Source organism: Petromyzon marinus, unplaced genomic scaffold (genome assembly GCF_048934315.1).
Source record: "Petromyzon marinus isolate PM22_M1 ecotype Great Lakes invasive population unplaced genomic scaffold, UKy_Petmar_22M1.pri1.0 PM_G_Scaffold_21, whole genome shotgun sequence".
NCBI classification, from domain to species: Eukaryota; Metazoa; Chordata; class Hyperoartia; order Petromyzontiformes; family Petromyzontidae; genus Petromyzon; species Petromyzon marinus.
In genome coordinates this window covers 3199211-3221821 of record NW_027422773.1, presented here as the reverse complement: position 1 = coordinate 3221821, position 22611 = coordinate 3199211, and the positions used below count along the sequence as shown (strand labels likewise).

Sequence of the window (22611 nt, the reverse complement as noted above, 5' to 3'; positions counted from 1 at the left end):
TCTGTGTGGTGAGTCTATGGGTCCCTGTGTGGTGAGTCTATGGGTCTCTGTGTGGTGAGTCTATGGGTCTCTGTGTGGTGAGTCTATGGGTGTCTGTCTTTGTGGTGAGTCTATGGGTCTCTGTGTGGTGAGTCTATGTGTCTCTGTGTGGTGAGTCTATGGGTCTCTGTGTGATGAGTCTATGGGTCTCTGTGTGGTAAGTCTATGGGTCCCTGTGTGGTGAGTCTATGGGTCTCTGTGTGGTGAGTCTATGGGTCTCTGTGTGGTGAGTCTATGGGTCTCTGTGTGATGAGTCTGTGGGTCTCTGTGTGATGAGTCTATGGGTCTCTGTGTGGTGAGTCTATGGGTCCCTGTGTGGTGAGTCTATGGGTCTCTGTGTGGTGAGTCTATGGGTCTCTGTGTGGTGAGTCTATGGGTCTCTGTGTGGTGAGTCTATGGGTCCCTGTGTGGTGAGTCTATGGGTCTCTGTGTGGTGAGTCTATGGGTCTCTGTGTGGTGAGTCTATGGGTCCCTGTGTGGTGAGTCTATGGGTCTCTGTGTGGTGAGTCTGTGGGTCCCTGTGTGGTGAGTCTATGGGTCTCTGTGTGGTGAGTCTATGAGTCTCTGTGTGGTGAGTCTGTCTCTGTGTGGTGAGTCTATGGGTCTCTGTGTGGTGAGTCTATGGGTCCCTGTGTGGTGACTCTATGGGTCTCTGTGTGATGAGTCTGTGGGTCTCTTGTGTGGTGAGTCTATGGGTCTCTGTGTGGTGAGTCTATGGGTGTCTGTCTTTGTGGTGAGTCTATGGGTCTCTGTGTGGTGAGTCTATGTGTCTCTGTGTGGTGAGTCTATGGGTCTCTGTGTGATGAGTCTATGGGTCTCTGTGTGGTAAGTCTATGGGTCCCTGTGTGGTGAGTCTATGGGTCTCTGTGTGGTGAGTCTATGGGTCTCTGTGTGGTGAGTCTATGGGTTCTCTGTGTGATGAGTCTGTGGGTCTCTGTGTGATGAGTCTATGGGTCTCTGTGTGATGAGTCTATGGATCCCTGTGTGGTGAGTCTATGGGTCTCTGTGTGGTGAGTCTATGGGTCTCTGTGTGATTATTCTATGGGTTCCTGTGTGGTGAGTCTATGGGTCTCTGTGTGGTGAGTCTTTGTGTCTCTGCGTGGTGAGTCTATAGGTCTCTGTGTAGTGAGTCTGTCTCTGTGTGGTGAGTCTATGGGTCTCTGTTTGAGTGAGTCTATGGGTGTCTGTGTGGTGAGTCTATGGGTCCCTGTGTGGTGAGTCTATGGGTCTCTGTGTGGTGAGTCTATGGGTCTCTGTGTGGTGAGTCTGTGTCTCTGCGTGGTGAGTCTATAGGTCTCTGTGTGGTGAGTCTGTTTCTGTGTGGTGAGTCTATGGGTCTCTGTGTGAGTGAGTCTATGAGTGTCTGTGTGGTGAGTATATGGGTCCCTGTGTGGTGAGTCTAGGGGTCTCTGTGTGGTGAGTCTATGGGTCCCTGTGTGGTGAGTCTATGGGTCTCTGTGGGGTGAGTCTATGGGTTTCTGTGTGGTGAGTCTAGGGGTCTCTGTGTGGTGAGTCTGTGGGTCTCTGTGTGATGAGTCTATGGGTCTCTGTGTGGTGAGTCTGTTTCTGTGTGGTGAGTCTATGGGTCTCTGTGTGAGTGAGTCTATGGGTGTCTGTGTGGTGAGTCTATGGGTCCCTGTGTGGTGAGTCTATGGGTCTCTGTGTGGTGAGTCTATGGGTTTCTGTGTGGTGAGTCTATGGGTCTCTGTGTGGTGAGTCTATGGGTCACTGTGTGATGAGTCTGTGGGTCTCTGTGTGGTGAGTCTGTGGGTCCCTGTGTGGTGAGTCTATGGGTCTCTGTGTGGTGAGTCTATGAGTCTCTGTGTGGTGAGTCTGTCTCTGTGTGGTGAGTCTATGGGTCTCTGTGTGGTGAGTCTATGGGTCTCTGTGTGGTGAGTCTATGGGTCTCTGTGTGGTGAGTCTATGGGTCTCTGTGTGGTGAGTCTATGGGTCCCTGTGTGGTGAGTCTATGGGTCTCTGTGTGGTGAGTCTGTGGGTCCCTGTGTGGTGAGTCTATGGGTCTCTGTGTGGTGAGTCTATGAGTCTCTGTGTGGGGTGTCTATGGGTCTCTGTGTGGTGAGTCTATGGGTCTCTGTGTGGTGAGTCTATGGGTCTCTGTGTGGTGAGTCTATGGGTCCCTGTGTGGTGAGTCTATGGGTCTCTGTGTGGTGAGTCTATGGGTCTCTGTGTGGTGAGTCTATGGGTCCCTGTGTGGTGAGTCTATGGGTCTCTGTGTGGTGAGTCTGTGGGTCCCTGTGTGGTGAGTCTATGGGTCTCTGTGTGGTGAGTCTATGAGTCTCTGTGTGGTGAGTCTGTCTCTGTGTGGTGAGTCTATGGGTCTCTGTGTGGTGAGTCTATGGGTCCCTGTGTGGTGACTCTATGGGTCTCTGTGTGATGAGTCTGTGGGTCTCTTGTGTGGTGAGTCTATGGGTCTCTGTGTGGTGAGTCTATGGGTGTCTGTCTTTGTGGTGAGTCTATGGGTCTCTGTGTGGTGAGTCTATGTGTCTCTGTGTGGTGAGTCTATGGGTCTCTGTGTGATGAGTCTATGGGTCTCTGTGTGGTAAGTCTATGGGTCCCTGTGTGGTGAGTCTATGGGTCTCTGTGTGGTGAGTCTATGGGTCTCTGTGTGGTGAGTCTATGGGTTCTCTGTGTGATGAGTCTGTGGGTCTCTGTGTGATGAGTCTATGGGTCTCTGTGTGATGAGTCTATGGATCCCTGTGTGGTGAGTCTATGGGTCTCTGTGTGGTGAGTCTATGGGTCTCTGTGTGATTATTCTATGGGTTCCTGTGTGGTGAGTCTATGGGTCTCTGTGTGGTGAGTCTTTGTGTCTCTGCGTGGTGAGTCTATAGGTCTCTGTGTAGTGAGTCTGTCTCTGTGTGGTGAGTCTATGGGTCTCTGTTTGAGTGAGTCTATGGGTGTCTGTGTGGTGAGTCTATGGGTCCCTGTGTGGTGAGTCTATGGGTCTCTGTGTGGTGAGTCTATGGGTCTCTGTGTGGTGAGTCTGTGTCTCTGCGTGGTGAGTCTATAGGTCTCTGTGTGGTGAGTCTGTTTCTGTGTGGTGAGTCTATGGGTCTCTGTGTGAGTGAGTCTATGAGTGTCTGTGTGGTGAGTATATGGGTCCCTGTGTGGTGAGTCTAGGGGTCTCTGTGGGGTGAGTCTATGGGTTTCTGTGTGGTGAGTCTAGGGGTCTCTGTGTGGTGAGTCTGTGGGTCTCTGTGTGATGAGTCTATGGGTCTCTGTGTGGTGAGTCTGTTTCTGTGTGGTGAGTCTATGGGTCTCTGTGTGAGTGAGTCTATGGGTGTCTGTGTGGTGAGTCTATGGGTCCCTGTGTGGTGAGTCTATGGGTCTCTGTGTGGTGAGTCTATGGGTTTCTGTGTGGTGAGTCTATGGGTCTCTGTGTGGTGAGTCTATGGGTCACTGTGTGATGAGTCTGTGGGTCTCTGTGTGGTGAGTCTATGGGTCTCTGTGTGATGAGTCTATGGGTCTCTGTGTGGTAAGTCTATGGGTCCCTGTGTGGTGAGTCTATGGGTCTCTGTGTGGTGAGTCTATGGGTCTCTGTGTGGTGAGTCTATGGGTTCTCTGTGTGATGAGTCTGTGGGTCTCTGTGTGATGAGTCTATGGGTCTCTGTGTGATGAGTCTATGGATCCCTGTGTGGTGAGTCTATGGGTCTCTGTGTGGTGAGTCTATGGGTCTCTGTGTGATTATTCTATGGGTTCCTGTGTGGTGAGTCTATGGGTCTCTGTGTGGTGAGTCTTTGTGTCTCTGCGTGGTGAGTCTATAGGTCTCTGTGTAGTGAGTCTGTCTCTGTGTGGTGAGTCTATGGGTCTCTGTTTGAGTGAGTCTATGGGTGTCTGTGTGGTGAGTCTATGGGTCCCTGTGTGGTGAGTCTATGGGTCTCTGTGTGGTGAGTCTATGGGTCTCTGTGTGGTGAGTCTGTGTCTCTGCGTGGTGAGTCTATAGGTCTCTGTGTGGTGAGTCTGTTTCTGTGTGGTGAGTCTATGGGTCTCTGTGTGAGTGAGTCTATGAGTGTCTGTGTGGTGAGTATATGGGTCCCTGTGTGGTGAGTCTAGGGGTCTCTGTGTGGTGAGTCTATGGGTCCCTGTGTGGTGAGTCTATGGGTCTCTGTGGGGTGAGTCTATGGGTTTCTGTGTGGTGAGTCTAGGGGTCTCTGTGTGGTGAGTCTGTGGGTCTCTGTGTGATGAGTCTATGGGTCTCTGTGTGGTGAGTCTGTTTCTGTGTGGTGAGTCTATGGGTCTCTGTGTGAGTGAGTCTATGGGTGTCTGTGTGGTGAGTCTATGGGTCCCTGTGTGGTGAGTCTATGGGTCTCTGTGTGGTGAGTCTATGGGTTTCTGTGTGGTGAGTCTATGGGTCTCTGTGTGGTGAGTCTATGGGTCACTTTGTGATGAGTCTGTGGGTCTCTGTGTGGTGAGTCTGTGGGTCCCTGTGTGGTGAGTCTATGGGTCTCTGTGTGGTGAGTCTATGAGTCTCTGTGTGGTGAGTCTGTCTCTGTGTGGTGAGTCTATGGGTCTCTGTGTGGTGAGTCTATGGGTCTCTGTGTGGTGAGTCTATGGGTCTCTGTGTGGTGAGTCTATGGGTCTCTGTGTGGTGAGTCTATGGGTCCCTGTGTGGTGAGTCTATGGGTCTCTGTGTGGTGAGTCTGTGGGTCCCTGTGTGGTGAGTCTATGGGTCTCTGTGTGGTGAGTCTATGAGTCTCTGTGTGGTGAGTCTGTCTCTGTGTGGTGAGTCTATGGGTCTCTGTGTGGTGAGTCTATGGGTCTCTGTGTGGTGAGTCTATGGGTCCCTGTGTGGTGAGTCTATGGGTCTCTGTGTGGTGAGTCTATGGGTCTCTGTGTGGTGAGTCTATGGGTCCCTGTGTGGTGAGTCTATGGGTCTCTGTGTGGTGAGTCTGTGGGTCCCTGTGTGGTGAGTCTATGGGTCTCTGTGTGGTGAGTTTATGAGTCTCTGTGTGGTGAGTCTGTGGGTCAATGTGTGATGAGTCTATGGGTCTCTGTGTGATGAGTCTATGGATCCCTGTGTGGTGAGTCTATGGGTCTCTGTGTGGTGAGTCTATGGGTCTCTGTGTGGTTATTCTATGGGTTCCTGTGTGGTGAGTCTATGGGTCTCTGTGTGGTGAGTCTTTGTGTCTCTGCGTGGTGAGTCTATAGGTCTCTGTGTGGTGAGTCTGTCTCTGTGTGGTGAGTCTATGGGTCTCTGTTTGAGTGAGTCTATGGGTGTCTGTGTGGTGAGTCTATGGGTCCCTGTGTGGTGAGTCTATGGGTCTCTGTGTGGTGAGTCTATGGGTCTCTGTGTGGTGAGTCTGTGTCTCTGCGTGGTGAGTCTATAGGTCTCTGTGTGGTGAGTCTGTTTCTGTGTGGTGAGTCTATGGGTCTCTGTGTGAGTGAGTCTATGAGTGTCTGTGTGGTGAGTCTATGGGTCCCTGTGTGGTGAGTCTAGGGGTCTCTGTGTGGTGAGTCTATGGGTCCCTGTGTGGTGAGTCTATGGGTCTCTGTGGGGTGAGTCTATGGGTTTCTGTGTGGTGAGTCTAGGGGTCTCTGTGTGGTGAGTCTGTGGGTCTCTGTGTGGTGAGTCTGTTTCTGTGTGGTGAGTCTATGGGTCTCTGTGTGAGTGAGTCTATGGGTGTCTGTGTGGTGAGTCTATGGGTCCCTGTGTGGTGAGTCTATGGGTCTCTGTGTGGTGAGTCTATGGGTTTCTGTGTGGTGAGTCTATGGGTCTCTGTGTGGTGAGTCTGTTTCTGTGTGATGAGTCTATGGGTCTCTGTGTGGTGAGTCTATGGGTCACTGTGTGATGAGTCTGTGGGTCTCTGTGTGGTGAGTCTATGGCTCTCTGTGTGGGTTTGTGTATACAGTACTGTTTATATATATAAAAATTGACTTACAGCACCAAGCAGTATTTTATGCCTGCAATAAATCTTGAAATGTTTCCGACTGAACGACCCCTTTTGCGTGCGCAATCGGGACCCGAAAACAAAAATCCACAATCCTGTTCATAATTGGATTACGTTTATTGTCGGGGCATGTGTGTGCGTGCGTGTGTGTGTGCGCGCGTGCGTGTGTGCGCGCGTGTGTGCGTGTGTGCGCGTGTGTGCGTGCGTGTGTGTGCGCACGTGTGCGTGTGCGCGCGTGTGTGTGTGTGCGTGTGTATGTGTGTGTGTGCGTGTGTGTGTGTGCTCATTTGTGTTGGGTGGAAGCCAGGCGGGCCGGGCGGGACGAGCGTGTGGATTGAGCAATGCGCTCGGTCAGTAACTCTGTGAATCTGTTCGCTGGGGGGTGGTGGATTACAAGGCAATGAGATTTGCCCTACCGGTCAGCAGCCAAGTACCGTGTGTGTGTGTGGTGGGTGGCAGGGGGTGACTAAAACAATTCCACAACAGGCGAAACACACATGGACACTGTCGGGAATTCTGCACTCGTCCATTCGATCAGCTAATTGGACTTCCTGAATGTCCGAGCGTTCGGATATCGAGGGTCAAAACGGGAGGACCCGTAGAATAATCCACGCGACCACGGGGAGATCACGCAAACTCCAAATACACGTGTGTCAGGGTCAGGGTCGCACCCACGACCTCCTGCATACCAGGTAAGGTAGTTACCAGATCGCATATTGTACAGGCCATCTTGTCAATCCACTGCTGGAAGAGGGCCTCCCCACACCGTGAGGGTTATATGAGCATACTTCACCACGCTAGCCAGTGCACGGTTGGTTAGGCGGGGGAAGGGGTGGACGGGGCAGTTAAAGATATCTCACTCTTGATTTGATACATCACTCACCGCTCATGTTGGGCATGGCTTGGAACTGAATTCAGGTTGCTGCTGGGTTCATATCGAAGTGCGTTAACCACTGAGCCACAACTCTACGTAGTTAAACAGCGAGGGAAAAAAGTATTTGATCCCCTGCTGACTTTGTACGTTTGCCCACTGACAAAGAAATGATCAGTCTAAAATTTGAATGGTAGGTTTATTTGAACAGTGAGAGACAGAATCCAGAAAAACGCATGTCAAAAATGTTATAAATTGTACTCTTTGGTTCCGTTCGGTAAAAGTCACGTAGGTAAAAAAATAAAATAAAATCACGACGTTTCGGCCACAACACCTTCACTTGCGTTACGCGTTTTTCTCATTCGCGTTAAGCCGAGAGCCGTGGCGTTTGGGGATTCGCGGCGGATCTGCACGTCGCGCGGCTCGCCCCTCCGCGTTGTCGCGGCGGCGGAGCGCCTCCGTCGCTACACGTCGCAGACCGCCGAGCGCGGCGACGACGACGCGACCGCGCGAGAGGAGCCGCGCCGCGCACAATCAGCCCGGGCGCGAACACTTGCGAGACGAACGTTGATACGGCGCCGCCCGTTGCTCGGCTCGTTGATCAGGATGGGGTTAGCGAAGGGACAGCCGTCGTGGCTGCTTGGCCGGCTGATTAAGGTTAGGGGGCCAGCGTGGGGATTGGTGCTCGCCGGCTGACGAGGGTTTGCGAACGCGGCCGTCCGTTGCCGTCGCGTACGCCGCCGACTGGCCGCATTTGAATGCTCGCCCTCGGGCGAGCGGGGGCTATACGCACGTGGCCCGGACATCATCCAGCACCGTGTGGAGGCAGCGACGAGGGCTTGTTGGATCGCCGTGCACGCGTCGTGAAACTCCCTTCACGTGGACGTCGAGGCGCGCCGTGCCTTTGGGCTCGCCTCGGCAGAAGTTCAGGATGGCCAAATGCGGACTCCCGTCTGTTCGTGCTGCCAGCTATGGCTGCAGGTTTTTGTCGTACGTGTTATGTATATCGTTTATTGTTAAATTTAAAATTACAGTTCCTATGAATACTGTTGTTACATTGTTTTTTATAGCTTTATTTTGGTGATTCAAAAACATATGGTTAATCTAAATTGTCTTATAGTTGTTGTTGTTGTTGGCTTGCACCACATTGTGATTTTTGCACACAGCGTTTTAATAAGTTTTTTTTGTGTGTGGAATATTTCCTGGTTTATTCCAGGATGTTTCTGTTGCGCGTCGTCGCTTTAAGATGTTCTGTGTTCAAATTTTGTTTGTTGCGGTTGCACCCGACTTAAGAGCCGCATGGCTCACAGGGCTATACCTAAATAAATGAAACTTTAAACTTGAAAACTTGTTCCATATGATTGGAAGAGACTTCTACCGGGTGCTCCAGGTTCCTCCCACCTGCAAACACGCATTGGCTGCCCGATAACACCTCAATGTATAGAGGCCTGGAGAGCTTGGGCAATTGTCGGTATCGTTGAGCTCCCTCCTCCCTCCTTGCCTCTCTCCACGACGAGAGAGCGCGCGGACGCTGAGCGGAGGCGTTGAGTAACAAGTCCACATCATTATTACCTCTATTTACGGGGGGGGGGGGGGGTGAGTGCCTTGGGTTGAGGTGGAAGAGGTGGAAGAGGTGAGAGAGCGACCCCCTTCAGCTCAGCTCAATGTTCACCGCGCCCACCGGATCCTTTCCCGCCCCGTGCCACGCGCGATGGGGATGTACACCCCCCCCCCCCGGGGTATATTTATTTGCACCGCCAAGTTGCCTACACCCCGAGTGTTTGTTTACATCACGGCGGCGACGTTTACACAAACAACTCTTTACAAAGCGGCACCGGGACCGAGTGGGGGGCCAATGGGGATTGGGGTTCCCGGGCCCCTGGACAGGGCAGAGACACGTGGCGGCGATCGGGCGGCGAGGTGGAAACCTTCTCAACGGATTCGCGCGACTTCGACGAATTAACTCGGCGTCTTGAGAGTCACGTGTCAAACGATGGCCGCTGCGTGTCCACTCCGCCTCGAAGGCGGCACAAGGACCACCAAGCGGAGACGATCGTCGCGCATCAAGCGGCCGCCCACGCGTCGTGGGCACCGCGCGGGTCTCCGCTCAAAAGGCAGGAAACGAAAACGCGACCGGCGAGGAAACCCGATCCTCTCCGCTCCGTCCGATCCCCCTTCTTCGTGGGCCGCGAGCCTCTCCCCCCCCCCCGGACCGCTTCTCCTCGGGAGCCCCCCTCGTCGTCGTGGGCCTGGGTAGAGCCGACCCGACGTCGGGGCGTCGTCGCTCACGCTGTGTGTTCCTGGATGCTGCGCTAAGACCGGAAGAGGTGGAATGCCCTGCGTGACTTGTTAAAGGTCGCGGACAACGCGAGAAGTTTACCGGACGTTTGCGTGCCGGATTCGGCAAAGGTGGTAAAGGTCTTAAGTTCGAATCCTCGTTTCGGCGGTCGACCGAGCCCGATATCCCTCCGGGGATTGACAAAATGAGCGCCACTCTGCGGGGAAGATCGACAGTGCTTGCCCTGTGGACGGACTCGTCCTCGTAGCGGTAACGTGGAATTCCCACGCTCCGTGGCTCTGCAGGGCTACGAACAACACACGCCTCAACGCTCGCTCGAGAAGCAAATCGCTCCGACCGTGCCTTGCGTTTCGGTTTCCTCGAGCCGTTTGCGGCGTTTCCCATCGTGCGGCAGTTCTGACGCAGCCAGCCGAGATCTCGTGAGAGAGACGTCTTGAGCGGTGGTTGGGGGGGGTGGGGGGCCCCCCACAGAAGCTTCAGGAAGTTCATATTCTTTGGTTCCATCGGTAAAGTAACGTAGATAGAGAAATCAAAATAAAGTGAATACAAATATAATGAGAATAAAAACCGCGATGTACCCATCGCAACACGAGCAGTCGTCATCAGGAAGGGAGAGGGGGGGGGTGACATCGACCGATCGCGTTGCGTTCGGAACGTCGTCGTTCTTGTTCTCATTATTTTTATTCGCTCCATTTGTTATTTCTCTATCCGCGTGAGTTTAACCGAAAGAACCAAACAACAGGAACTTCCCGCGGCCGCGGAAGTTTTAAGTCTTCAGGAAGTCGCGGTGAGTAAAGTTAGGAGGGGTGGTGGTGGTGGTGGGGGGTCAGTAGAGCAGGGCCAGGGGGAGCGGAGGGAGGGAAGCAGAGAGGCGGTGATTCAGGGCGCCCAGCCCTCTAGGAGCCGCGCCTGAGGTGGCCGCGCTTGGGTAGCCCCAGGCCTCATCCTCATCATCCATCGCTTGCCACCCGGGATCCATCGCGGGCCACACGGGATCGATCCGCCACACCAACGAGCCTTGCGCTGAACAACGGCTCTGCCTCTGCTAACCCCTCCTGCTGCTGCTGCTCCTCCTGCTGCTGCTGCTCCTTCTGCTGCTGCTGCTCCTGCTGCTGCTCCTGCTGCTGCTGCTGCTCCTGCTGGAGTTTCTGGAGCCGGTACGTGACCTGCAGGAGCCGCCGGTACACCGTGGCCTGCGACTCGGGCGTCTGGTGGCTCGCGGGGTCCTCGAATGACGCGAAAGGATCGGCCGCCGCTTCCGCATCTTCCTCTGCTTTGCGCTCCTCCTCCTCATGCTCCTCCTCCATCTCATGTTCATCTCCCTGCTCTTCTTCTTCCACCCGTTGCTCTTTTTTTTTATCCCGGGGTCTCGTGCACTGGACGCGGGGACCACCTGACGCGCACGTGGGGACCAGCTGGCCGCTCGGCCGATCGGCTGACATCCCCGACGGTGCGGAGGTTTCAGGGTCCCCGTCTGTGTCCGCCTATTATACAAGCAGCAGCAGCAACAACAACAAACAAATATGAATAAGTTAGTTTTCCCTACGATTCCAGACTTATGGGCCACCCAATGTAGGCATCACACAGAGTATTTTAAAATGGCACGAGCTTTACTACTAACCGGCTTCACCCGGGAGTTGTGGAGTCTTGCCTTGGGATTAATTTAATATTCCCTTTTATTTCACTGACAAAACCTGACAAAAAATTTGATGCTCGCAAGAAATAAAAAAAGCCGAGACAAATAAATTTAACTAAATCGGAATAAAAAATTCGATTTAAAGCTTTCGTAACTGCAGGGATTCATCTTATTGGTTCTTTCGGTAAAGTCACCACTTGGAATGGAAATAAAATAATAAAAATAAAACATAATAAAATAGAATTCTCACGACGTTTCGGCCACAACACAAGTAGAAGAAGGCTACTTGTGTTGTGGCCGAAACGTCGTGAGAATTTCATTTTGTTTTATTTTTATTACTTTATTTCCATTCTACGTGGTGACTTTACCGAAAGAACCAACAAGATAAATCGGACGTCTTTCACTCGAGGAAGTTCAACCTTAACCAGGCGACTCGGGAAGGGACTGTGAGGTGGCGAGCTGAAAATCGTCGCGTTCCCTTAGAAATTCCAGACGGCGTAAGCCGTGCAAATTTCACGACGTCAGAGAGTCAGCGTTGGAGAGGTTTTGCCGCTTCACACAAACGGATGGATCTTCCGCTTTATATTTAAGCGCGAGCTGAAAATAGTCGCGTCGACTTAGAACATCGAGACAGCTTTTGCTCGGGATGCATGGCCTACGCGGAGGGTTGGGGGGAGGAGGGGGATGCGTGACGTCAGCAGGCACTCTGCGTGACGCTGCCGCATGCCGGTGACATCACGGATGCGACATCACCGCTCACTTGCCGTGCACTGTGTGTGAGTGTGTGTGTGGGCTGCTGTGATTTACTTTGTGCTATTTATTATTTTACCAGGTAAGGGCCACCGAGCCATACGGCTCTTATTTCAGACGCGACCTGGCCACAAACGATAGCCCGGTGAAGTGGCTTTTCAAGTGGAAATGTACAGCGGCCAAATACTCTGAACGCGTGTTCATAAATGCGGAGGGGAAAAAAACCCGGAGGACCCGTAGAAGAACATCCATGCCCACAGGGAGAGAGAGAGAACACGCAAACTCCAAATATGTGGGCGTCCAGGTCAGGATCGAACCCGTGACCTCCTGGCGCTTTGCGTGTACGCTGCGTGGGGGGGTTAATCCCGGGTGAGGCCACTGCCCCGCGTCTCCCGATGTCCCCGTGTCCCCGAGCGCGAAGAGACAACAGAGGCGAGATCCGTAACCGGCAGGAGACGGCGAATATGAATCGTCGCGTCTCACCGTTCCCGACGAGGCTCGGCCGCTCCCGGACTCCGTGGAGGGCGAACTGCACCCAGGCACCGTCCCTGTACAGCGCAGACACAGAGACGATGCACACGAGACAAAGGCCCCCCCCACCGTGTAGCCTCAACGGGCCGCTGGGGCATGTGCCGTTAACGACGGCCTAAGAAGGCAGCGACGGCGCTCGTGAGGAGGCGGGCGGCCAACGCCGCGTCCGGCCGCCTTTGTCTCCGTAGCGGCGACGCCCGGACGTTGCGCCGGATGCTCGTTTGAGGCTGTGCCGACCTAAAGGGAGGGGCGGCCCCGGACCAGCGCAGATCTGCGCTACCGACGTTGGCCGTGAGCGTTCGTGCGAACCACCGCGCGAACGCTCCCCACGCAACATGGAGGCACGCGCCGTGCGCTGGATCCTGAGCAATGGGGCCACGGTGGATAAGTTTGGGGGTAGTGGGGAGGGTTGGTGTGCCGGGAGGGGGGCGGTGGTGTCCCTTACACAGCAGCTTTCGTTGGCACGGCGGGTTCCCTTCGCGGCACGGGGATGCCCCCCGGGCACTATTGGAGCGCCCCCCCTGGCTGTGACTCCTCCCTCGTGCTGCTGCTGCGAGGGAGAGAGAAGGAGACGGGAGGGAGAGAGAGAGAGAGACCCCCACCCCCCCCAACACGGTTTCGCGAGCACGCCGCTCGTTTTGAGCGGAGCCGGCAACGACGGGGAAGCCGGATGGCCGCTGTCGTTACGGTGGCGCCGATCGAGCCGCAATTAAAATGCACCGCCCGCCATTTCCCAGTAATCACCTCCTTCTCGCTCCACAGGCGCCGGGACCGTGCTCGTCCGAAAGCAGGGCGAATCGCCGATGCCGCGAGCGGACGGCGCCGTTTTGCCGTCAAGCGCCGAGCCGGGGCCGCTCCTGGGGCTCCGATGTCGCGAGGCGAAGCCCGGGGCCGGCTCCGTGTCCGCTGGGCCATACTCCTGGGGGGGCCCGTGCGGAGGCCTGCCAGGCCCCCACTGCATGGGACTTAATCCCAACTGCTGCTGCTGCTGCCACGGGTCCTCAACCCCGAACCAGGGCCTGGGGGGTGAGTGCCCACGATCGTCAAGGAGGAAGCCATCGTCCTCCAAGAGGCTGTGCTCAGTGGCGTCGAGCTGTGAGGGCCTCAGAGTCTTGGGCCCGCGGTCCGAGTTCCGACGGCGCGCGAGCGGCGGCACGAAGTCCGGGCCCAGGGCCTCGTCGGGGGCGAAGTCGGAACTCTCCATGAAGTGACCTGCGCTGGGCCCGTGGGAGAACGGTGAATGTGAGGAGGATCATTGAGGAGACGCAGCCCCTCCTTGACCGCCGCGGGGTGCTGCGCCGCCCGCCGTGGGAAGGGTCACGAAGTCGAAGCCAGCGTGGCAACACAGGTGGGTAAGTAGACGCTCAAACGTCTGTCTGTAGGGATGTTGGGGTGTGCGCTGGGGCGTAATGGGGTGTAGGGGTTGATGGGGCGTTTTGGGTGGCAGCGTGTGGGTGCAAACGGGTGTACAGAGTTCAAGTGTCAAGTTGATTTTGTGTGACCGGGGTGAGACCTCAACAGACCAGGATAACTGATTTGCAAGAGTGACCTGGGTCATGGCAATGACAAAAAGAATAACGTAAGAGTACAGCAAAATGAAGCAAATTGAAGCCAGAAGCAAGACTACTCAATTTAAACCCACTTCCCAATGTGGTATCAAACTTGGTAAACTTATGTCATACTGATGACAATACCATATTCTATCATTAAAAATAAAATAAAAACATTTTTTTAAACATAATTTTTTATATGTTATGTTTCGGCTCGGCTCTAATTGTCCACGCTCAACTGACGTTGGCTGTAAATGACCACGGTCCCCTTACGTCGTGGCGAGCTTCTGGGGCCACATTAGTACGGTGCATTTCATTAAAGCGCGTTTTTTTATAATACTTATTTGACAGGTTTTTGCGTACGTACTCAACGGATGGTCCTCCTAGCGGGCTGCGCTACCAACAACCTGTCGACCCGAGTTCGACTCCCGCTCCTGGCCAACATCAGTGACGAATATCTGAACCGATCCTTGGCCTCCCCCTAGATCGACTCAGCCTCAAATGAGTTACCTGTTGCAATGCGTAAACATTGACACCCACCCCCCTCGTCTTCCGTGCCGGCCTTCACAGGTGCTCGCTAACAGCACTTGCCCCGACAGTCCGTTAATGCTCTACGGAATATATCGTTGCCATCGTGTGCACGTAAAGAGCACCACCAACCACCACCACCCGCCCCACCGTATAACATTTAAACAATTGTTGGGCGTCAACTGCTGTCGCGAGTGGTTATCGCACGGCGCTACGAACCTGACTCACGACGAATACGAGCGCCTCCCCTAGGTCGACTCAGCCTTAAAACGAGTACCTGGTGCGGTGTGTAGACATCGACGCGGGGCGAGAGAGAGAGAGAGGAGAGAGGAGAGAGATGTAGCAGCTGAGCGTGGTGCTGGCCACCCACCGCCTGCCTCTCACGTGCCCCGGGGCGACCTTCACAGCAGCAGCAGCAGCAGCTCGCCGACGGCACTTGGCCCCCCAAAGGTTCAGGTCACGTCGGTTATAAGATCACTTCAGTCTAGATCTGAAGCCAACGTGACTGCAGGGATTCGCAGGCTGTGGTTTTTTTCCGCTAAAGTCAGGTAGTAGGTTTAAAATAAAATAAATTAAAACTAAATTCTAGATTTAAAGCTTTCGTGACTGCAAGGATCCATACTCTTTGGTTCTATTAGAAAACAAAGCGCCTTGACAAAGGAATTAGCATATAATTTAGCATCTGCGGATGTGTATACTTTAACTTAGCTATTTCAATGAGCCATTTCAATACTAAATTCTATGCTAATTCCTTTGTCAAGGCGCTTTGTTTCTTCTCACACAGCTTAAAGGTCGTGATCTGAGCGTGGCTTTTTCACTCCAGCACTGTCCTCCAGACAGTCTCGTCCCTTCACCTGATGAAGGCCGCTTGTGTTGTGGGCGAAACGTCGTGATTTTTTTGTTATTTTATTTTCACCTACGTGGTGACTTTACCCAATAGAACCAAAGAGTAAATTAAAACTAAATTCTACCACGACGTTTCGGGCACAGCCACAACAAGGGTCCTTCACGTTGTCCCCCCCCCTCCCCCACCTGAAGGTCGCTTTGGGTTGCGCCCGAAACGTCGTGATTTAATTTTAGTTTTCTTTTATTTTCTTTATTTTTGTTACCTACGTGACTTCACCGGAAGAAAAAACAAACTAAAGAGTGTTAATCCCTGCCGACACGAAATCTTTCAAATCTATAATCATATCGATTACTTGTCTATTGCTTATCGATCAATACGATGGCTCTGAACTTGCGCGTGCTCCCCGATTCCCCCCCTCGTCTCTAATTCCGAGCGCTCTCCACGCCGCTCTGCGCAGATCTTCGTCGTCGGCGAGAAACTCCCTGGGAAGCAGAAAATAAGTCCACAACGTTCCGGGCACGCACGCAAACAAGCGGCCAATCGCCATCAGGTAGGGGGTCAACCGCAGCAGGAAACAGTTGCTGAAGTGGGCGGTAAGCTGCCTCTTGCTGTGGTTGTGTCCCTCCCCCCCCGCCACCTGAAGGAAGACGCTTGGGGTTGCGCCCGAAACGTCGTTATTTAAATTTTTATTTAAAGCTTTCGTTACTGCAGTAATTCATATTCTTAGCTCTTTTGGTAAAGTCACCACGTTGAAGGGAAACAATAAAATATTTAATTGTTATATATATTTTATTATTTTATTGTTTCCCTTCAACGTGACTTTACCGAAAGAGCTAAGAATATGTCGTTATTTAATTTAAAGTTTTCATTCATTTATTAATTATTTTACCTAGGCGGCGTAAGCGATGTTAACCGTGGCTGCTGCTGCTGTGTCGTGGTGGTGCGAGGTGGCGGCTGCTTGGGGTGGGGTTGGGGTGGGGTGGGGGGAGACTTTCATCCAGCAGTGGGTTGATCATGGCTGATGGTGTCGTCATCGTCGTCGTCGTGATCGTCAAACGATGTCGCCGTGGTGTTTGCCAGCAGACGCATGGAGGAGGAGGAGCAGGAGGATGAGGATGAGGAGGATGAGGAGGAGGAGGTCGCCTCCTCTCTGCGTCATTGCGGCCGTGGCGGCGTGGAGCGGCTTCACCTCAACGTGAAGACGTCGCTCAGTCACACGCGGCGGGGGGGAAACAACAACAACAATAACAACAACAATAACAACAACAACAAAACAACAATAACAACAACAAAACAACAACAACAATAACAACAACAATAACAACAATAACAACAAACAGCAACAACAATACAACAATAATAACAACAATAACAACAACAAACAACAACAACAATACAACAACAATAATAACAACAATAATAACAACAACAACAAACAACAACAACAAAACAACAATAACAACAATAACAACAACAAAACAACAACAACAATAACAACAACAATAACAACAATAACAACAAACAGCAACAACAATACAACAATAATAACAACAATAACAACAACAAACAACAACAACAATACAACAACAATAATAACAACAATAATAACAACAATAACAACAACAATAACAACAACAATAACAACAACAATACAACAATAATAACAACAATAACAATAATAACAACAACAAACAACAACAATAATAACAACAACAATAACAACAACAAAACAACAACAATAACAACAACAATACAACAACAATAACAATAACAACAACAATAACAACAATACAACAACAATAATAACAACAACAAAAACAACAATAATAACAATAACAACAACAATAACAACAAAACAACAACAATAACAACAATAACAACAAAACAACAATAACAACAATAACAATACAACAACAACAACACAACAATAACAACAACAATAATAACAACAATAACAACAACAATAACAATACAACAACAATAACAACAACAAAAAACAACAACAATAATAACAACAGCAATAACAACAACAAAACAACAACAATAACCACAATAACAACAACAAAACAACAACAACAATAACAACAAAACAACAACAATAACAACAATAACAATACAACAACAATAACAACAATACAACAAAACAACAACAATAACAACAATAACAATACAACAACAATAACAACAATACAACAACAATAATAACAAGAACAATAACAACAATAACAACAACAATAACAACAACAAAACAACAACAATAACAACAATAACAATACAACAACAATAACAACAATACAACAACAATAACAACAATAACAACAATACAACAACAATAACAATACAACAACAATAACAACAACAATAACACCAAAACAACAATAACAACAACAAAACAACAATAACAACAAAACAACAATAACAACACAACAATAACAACAACAATACAACAACAATAATAACAATAACAACAACAATAACAACAACAATAACAAAACAACAACAATAACAACAATAACAATACAACAACAATAACAACAATAACAATACAACAACAATAACAACAACAATACAACAACAATAATAACAACAACAATAACAACAATAATAACAACAATAACAACACCAAAACAACAATAACAACAACAAAACAACAATAACAACAAAACAACAATAACAACCATAACAATACAACAATAACAATACAACAATACAACAACAATAATAACAACAATAACAACAATAATAACAACAATAACACCAAAACAACAATAACAACAACAAAACAACAAAACAACAATAACAACAAAACAACAATAACAATACAACAATAACAATACAACAACAATAATAACAATAACAACAATAATAACAACAATAACAACACCAAAACAACAACAATAACAACAATACAACAACAATAATAACAACAATAACAACAATAACAACACCAAAACAACAATAACAACAACAAAACAACAATAACAACAAAACAACAATAACAATACAACAATAACAATACAACAACAATAACAACAATACAACAACAATAACAACAATAACAACAATACAACAACAATAACAATACAACAACAATAACAACAACAATAACACCAAAACAACAATAACAACAACAAAACAACAATAACAACAAAACAACAATAACAACACAACAATAACAACAACAATACAACAACAATAATAACAATAACAACAACAATAACAACAACAATAACAAAACAACAACAATAACAACAATAACAATACAACAACAATAACAACAATAACAATACAACAACAATAACAACAACAATACAACAACAATAATAACAACAACAATAACAACAATAATAACAACAATAACAACACCAAAACAACAATAACAACAACAAAACAACAATAACAACAAAACAACAATAACAACCATAACAATACAACAATAACAATACAACAATACAACAACAATAATAACAACAATAACAACAATAATAACAACAATAACACCAAAACAACAATAACAACAACAAAACAACAATAACAACAAAACAACAATAACAATACAACAATAACAATACAACAACAATAATAACAATAACAACAATAACAACACCAAAACAACAATAACAACAACAAAACAACAATAACAACAAAACAACAATAACAACAATAACAATACAACAATAACAATACAACAATACAACAACAATAATAACAATAACAACAATAATAACAACAATAACAACACCAAAACAACAATAACAACAAAACAACAATAACAACAAAACAACAATAACAATACAACAATAACAATACAACAATACAACAACAATAACAACAATAACAACACCAAAACAACAATAACAACAATAACAACAAAACAACAATAACAACAATAACAATACAACAATAACAATACAACAATACAACAACAATAATAACAACAATACAACAACAATAATAACAACAATACAACAACAATAATAACAAGAACAATAACAACAACAATAACAACAACAAAACAACAACAATACAACAACAATAACAACAATAACAACAATACAACAACAATACAACAACAATAATAACAATAACAACAATAATAACAACAACAATAACAACACCAAAACAACAATAACAACAACAAAACAACAACAAAACAACAATAACAACAAAACAACAATAACAACACAACAATAACAACAACAATACAACAACAATAATAACAATAACAACAACAATAACAACAATAACAACAAAAAATAACAACAATAACAATACAACAACAATAACAACAACAATACAACAACAATAACAACAATAACAACAACAAAACAACAACAACAATAACAACAACAATAACAACAATAACAACAAACAGCAACAACAATACAACAATAATAACAACAATAACAACAAACAACAACAACAATACAACAACAACAATAATAACAACAATAATAAAAACAATAACAACAACAATAACAACAATAACAACAACAATACAACAATAATAACAACAACAACAATAACAACAATAACAATAATAACAACAACAATAACAACAACAAACAACAATAATAACAACAACAATAACAACAACAAAACAACAACAATAACAACAACAATACAACAACAATAACAATAACAACAACAATAACAACAACAATAACAACAACAATACAACAACAATAATAACAACAACAATAACAACAACAAAAACAACAATAATAACAACAATAACAACAACAACAATAACAACAATAACAACAACAAAACAACAATAACAACAATAACAATACAACAACAACACAACAATAACAACAATAATAACAACAATAACAACAACAATAACAATACAACAACAATAACAAAAAACAACAACAATACTAACAACAGCAATAACAACAACAAAACAACAACAATAACCACAATAACAACAACAAAACAACAACAATAACAACAAAACAACAATAACAACAATAACAATACAACAACAATAACAACAATACAATAAAACAACAACAATAACAATACAACAACAATAACAACAATAACAACAATACAACAACAATAATAACAAGAACAATAACAACAATAACAACAACAATAACAACAACAAAACAACAACAATAACAACAATAACAATACAACAACAATAACAACAATACAACAACAATAACAACAATACAACAACAATACAACAACAATAACAATAACAACAATAACAACAACAATAACAACACCAAAACAACAATAACAACAACAAAACAACAACAAAACAACAATAACAACAGAACAACAATAACAACACAACAATAACAACAACAATACAACAACAATAATAACAATAACAACAACAATAACAACAACAATAACAAAACAACAACAATAACAACAATAACAATACAACAACAATAACAACAATAACAACACAACAACAATAACAACAATAACAATACAACAACAATAATAACAACAACAATAACAACAATAATAACACCAAAACAACAATAACAACAACAAAACAACAATAACAACAAAACAACAATAACAACCATAACAATACAACAATAACAATACAACAATACAACAATAATAATAACAACAATAACAACAATAATAACAACAATAACACCAAAACAACAAAACAACAATAACAACAAAACAACAATAACAATACAACAATAACAATACAACAATAATAACAATAACAACAATAATAACAACAATAACAACACCAAAACAACAATAACAACAACAAAACAACAATAACAACAAAACAACAATAACAACAATAACAATACAACAATAACAATACAACAACAATAATAACAACAATAACAACAATAATAACAACAATAACAACACCAAAACAACAATAACAACAAAACAACAATAACAACAAAACAACAATAACAACAAAACAACAATAACAATACAACAATACAACAACAATAACAACACCAAAACAACAATAACAACAACAAAACAACAATAACAACAAAACAACAATAACAACAATAACAATACAACAATAACAATACAACAATACAACAACAATAATAACAACAATACAACAACAATAATAACAACAATACAACAACAATAATAACAAGAACAATAACAACAACAATAACAACAACAAAACAACAACAATACAACAACAATAACAACAATAACAACAATACAACAACAACAATACAACAACAATAATAACAATAACAACAATAATAACAACAACAATAACAACACCAAAACAACAATAACAACAACAAAACAACAACAAAACAACAATAACAACAAAACAACAATAACAACACAACAATAACAACAACAATACAACAACAATAATAACAATAACAACAACAATAACAACAATAACAACAAAATAATAACAACAATAACAATACAACAACAATAACAACAACAATACAACAACAATAACAACAATACAACAACAATAATAACAACAATAACAACAATAACAACACCAAAACAACAATAACAACAACAAAACAACAATAACAACAAAACAACAATAACAATACAACAATAACAATACAACAATACAACAACAATAATAACAACAATAACAACAATAATAACAACAATAACAACACCAAAACAACAATAACAACAACAAAACAACAAAACAACAATAACAACAAAACAACAATAACAATACAACAATAACAATACAACAACAATAACAACAATAATAACAACAATAACAACACCAAAACAACAATAACAACAAAACAACAATAACAACAATAACAATACAACAATAACAATACAACAATACAACAACAACAATAACAACAATAATAACAACAATAACAACACCAAAACAACAATAACAACAATAACAACAAAACAACAATAACAATACAACAATAACAATACAACAATACAACAACAATAACAACAATAATAACAACAATAACAACACCAAAACAACAATAACAACAACAAAACAACAATAACAACAAAACAACAATAACAATACAACAATAACAATACAACAACAATAACAACAATAATAACAATAACAACACCAAAACAACAATAACAACAACAAAACAACAATAACAACAATAACAATACAACAATAACAATACAACAATACAACAACAATAATAACAACTCCCTCAGCAACTCCCTCACTCCTCACCTCGCGTGTCGTCTTCCTCCTCCTCACCTCTTCTCTGCTCTCCTCACCTCTTCTCTCCTCACCTCTTCTCGCCTCTCCTCACCTCTTCTCTCCTCACCTCTTCTCGCCTCTCCTCACCTCTTCTCTCCTCACCTCTTCTCGCCTCTCCTCACCTCTTCTCTCCTCACCTCTGCTCGCCTCTCCTCACCTCTTCTCTCCTCACCTCTTCTCGCTCTCCTCACTCCGCACCTCAACTCGCTGCTTCTCTGCTCCTCACCACCACCAAACTCCCCCTCCCCCACCCGTGGGCACGTGACTGCCCCTCCCCCACCTCACCCCCACCTCACCCGTGGGCACGTGACTGCCCCTCCCCCAATCACGAGACCCGTCCCCTCCCTACACACAAAACGCGGTGACGTCATCTCACATAATTTACACGCGTAACGTCATTTTCAAAACTCCCGCGACGTGACGTCATCGACCGTAAAAACCTCGGTGCCAGCT

At 46.0% G+C, this 22611-nt stretch overlaps 1 protein-coding gene across 2 annotated transcripts; it reads right to left on the bottom strand.

The window, feature by feature from the left end:
* Positions 1-6996: 6996 nt before the first annotated feature.
* Positions 6997-22382, bottom strand: LOC142912576 (uncharacterized). Of its 2 annotated transcripts, none has more exons than XM_076060708.1 (5): positions 22129-22382; positions 12777-13249; positions 12478-12582; positions 11985-12049; positions 6997-10599 (listed from the first exon to the last, which is right to left on the bottom strand). In XM_076060708.1, the coding sequence occupies exons 2-5, from the start codon at positions 13234-13236 to the stop codon at positions 10066-10068; spliced, it is 1164 nt and encodes a 387-aa protein (XP_075916823.1). In that variant the 5' UTR covers positions 13237-13249; positions 22129-22382; the 3' UTR covers positions 6997-10065. The 2 variants fall into 2 exon arrangements, with proteins under 2 accessions (XP_075916823.1, XP_075916822.1); XM_076060707.1 differs by having other exon boundaries at positions 12777-13244.
* Positions 22383-22611: the final 229 nt, after the last annotated feature.

Excerpts from the sequence above, each read along its gene's own strand:
- LOC142912576 (XM_076060708.1), bottom strand. The coding sequence starts at position 13,236 with ATGGAGAGTTCCGACTTCGCCCCCGACGAGGCCCTGGGCCCGGACTTC. Across the intron at positions 12,050-12,477 it reads GTGCCAACGAAAGCTGCTGT|GGACGGTGCCTGGGTGCAGT; the intron begins GTAAGGGACACC and ends TGCGCTGTACAG. Across the intron at positions 10,600-11,984 it reads GCCGAGCCTCGTCGGGAACG|GCGGACACAGACGGGGACCC; the intron begins GTGAGACGCGAC and ends CTTGTATAATAG.